The 1,960-nt window shown below is 50.6% G+C and overlaps 1 protein-coding gene across 1 annotated transcript in view; it reads left to right on the top strand.

Annotated features, from left to right (window-relative positions):
* EMH_0023850 (RRM domain-containing protein, related) overlaps nucleotides 1-1,843 on the top strand; it is a gene marked incomplete at both ends in the record, with an annotated part of 2,597 nt that extends 754 nt beyond the window's left edge. Inside the window, 3 exons of the mRNA XM_013502208.1 lie at nucleotides 406-560; nucleotides 841-935; nucleotides 1,491-1,843. Of these exons, the coding sequence (XP_013357662.1) occupies nucleotides 406-560; nucleotides 841-935; nucleotides 1,491-1,843 (603 nt within the window). The remainder of the gene's footprint in view (nucleotides 1-405; nucleotides 561-840; nucleotides 936-1,490) is intronic.
* Between the last annotated feature and the right edge of the window lie 117 nt (nucleotides 1,844-1,960).

The following is a 1,960-nucleotide window of genomic DNA, read 5'->3' as shown; positions in this document are numbered from 1 at the left end:
AAAAAAATAAATAAATATAAATATAAATATAAATATAAATATAAATATAAATATAAATATAAATATAAATGTAGATTTAAATGTAAATAAATTTATTAGTTGGAGAGAAAGAGTACTGCTACATTCGCTGTTGCTACTATCCCTGCTGCTGCTGTTGCTGCTGCTGCTGCTGTTGCTGCTGCTGCTGCTATCCTTCCTGCTGCTATCCTTCCTGCTGCTGTGTTTCCTGCTGCTGCTGCTGCTGCTGCTGCTATCCTTCTTGCTGCTATCCTTCCTGCTGCTGCTGCTGCTGCTGCTGCTCTCCTTCCTGCTCCTATCCTTCCTGCTGCTGCAATCCTTCCTGCTGCTATCCTTCCTTCTGCTGCTGCTGCTGCTGCTGCTGTTGCTGCTGTTGCTGGTGCATAGGTAGAGAAGCGTCGTCAGCAGAATACAGCAGCAGAGGAGACAGGAGAGTGTGGGGTTTTGTTTATAAAAAATTTAAATTTTATAACAAAAGAGGAGACACTTGCTGCTCACTTTGCTCCACTCACTGGACACCCAGAGGAAACTGTTATTTGCAGGTATGCTGCTGCTGCTCCTGCTGCTGCTGCTGCTGCTGCTGCTGCTGCTGCTGCTGCTGCTGCTGCTGGTGATGGTGGTGGTGGTGGTCGTGGTGGTGGTGGTGCTGCTGGTGATGGTGGTGGTGGTGGTGGTGGTGATGCTGGTGGTGGTGGTGATGCTGCTGATGGTGGTGGTGGTGCTGCTGCTCCTGCTGGTGGTGCTGCTGCTGTATTTGCTGCTGCTGCTGCTGTATTTGCTGCTGCTGCTGCTGCTGCTGCTGCTGCTGCTGCTGCTGCGCAGACACCCGGATGGGAGATCGAAGGGTTTTGGTTTTTTGCGGCTGAGAGAAGAAAGCGGCGTCCTGGCGGCTCTTATGCTCAATGGCTCACTCCTCGGTAAACCCTAAACCCTAAACCCTAAACCCTAGACTAAACCCTAGACTAAACCCTAAACCCTAGACTAAACCCTAAACAATAAACTAAACTCTAAACCCTAGAGTAAACACTAAACAGTAGAGTAAACCCTAAACACTAAACTAAACAATAAACCCTAAACCCTAGACTGAACCCTAAACACTAAACACCAGGTTATACCCTAAACCCTAAACCCTAGATTAAACCCTAAACCCTAGACTAAACCCTAAACCCTAAAGGGCCTAGATAAGACCCTAAACGATAAACACCAGAACCCTAAACCCTAAACCCTAGACGTATCCTTAAACCCTAAACCCTAAACCCTCGCCTGATATATTAAACACAAACTGTAAGCTGAGCTCTAAACCCTAAACCCTAAACCCTAGGCATGAGGGTTTGTTCGTTTATCCTGCTGTTCTCCTTATTTCCACTGCATTTTCCTCAATCCTGTTGCTTCTCTTGCTGCTGCTGTTGCTGCTGCTCCTGCTGCTGTTGCTGCTGCTGCTGCTGCTGCTGCTGCTGCTGCTGCTGCTGCAGATGACCGCCGCATAGTTGTATCGAAGTCTACTCGCCCCATAACGGTCCCCAAGCCGCCAGAGCAGCAGCAGCAGCGGCGGCGCCCGCAGAGACACCAGCAGCAGCAGCAGCAGCAGCAGCAGCAACAGCAGCAGCAGCAGCAGCAGCCAGTACTGGGCCGGTCGCGGCATAAAGCACGCATTGCGCTGCCGAGCGGTGGGCTGCGAAGGCCAGCAGCAGCAGCAGCAGCAGCAGCAGCAGCAGCAGATACAGAAGCAGCAGCAGCAGCAGCAGCAGAAGCAAACACAGAGACAGCTGCAGCAGAAGCAGCAGCAACAGCAACAGAAATGGAGGAAGATAAGCGCAGCGCATAATATTGCTGCAGCATCATCAGCAGCAAAACACACTGCTGCTGCTGCTGCTGCTGCTGCTAAACCAGCAGCAGCAGCAGCAGCAGCAGCAGCAGCAGCAGCAACAGAAGCAACTCGTTG

Source organism: Eimeria mitis, genomic scaffold (assembly GCF_000499745.2).
Source record: "Eimeria mitis Houghton genomic scaffold, Emh_scaff854, whole genome shotgun sequence".
Lineage (NCBI taxonomy): Eukaryota > Apicomplexa > Conoidasida > Eucoccidiorida > Eimeriidae > Eimeria > Eimeria mitis.
Note: the sequence above shows the minus strand (reverse complement) of the source record. Positions and strands in the feature narration are given on the sequence as shown.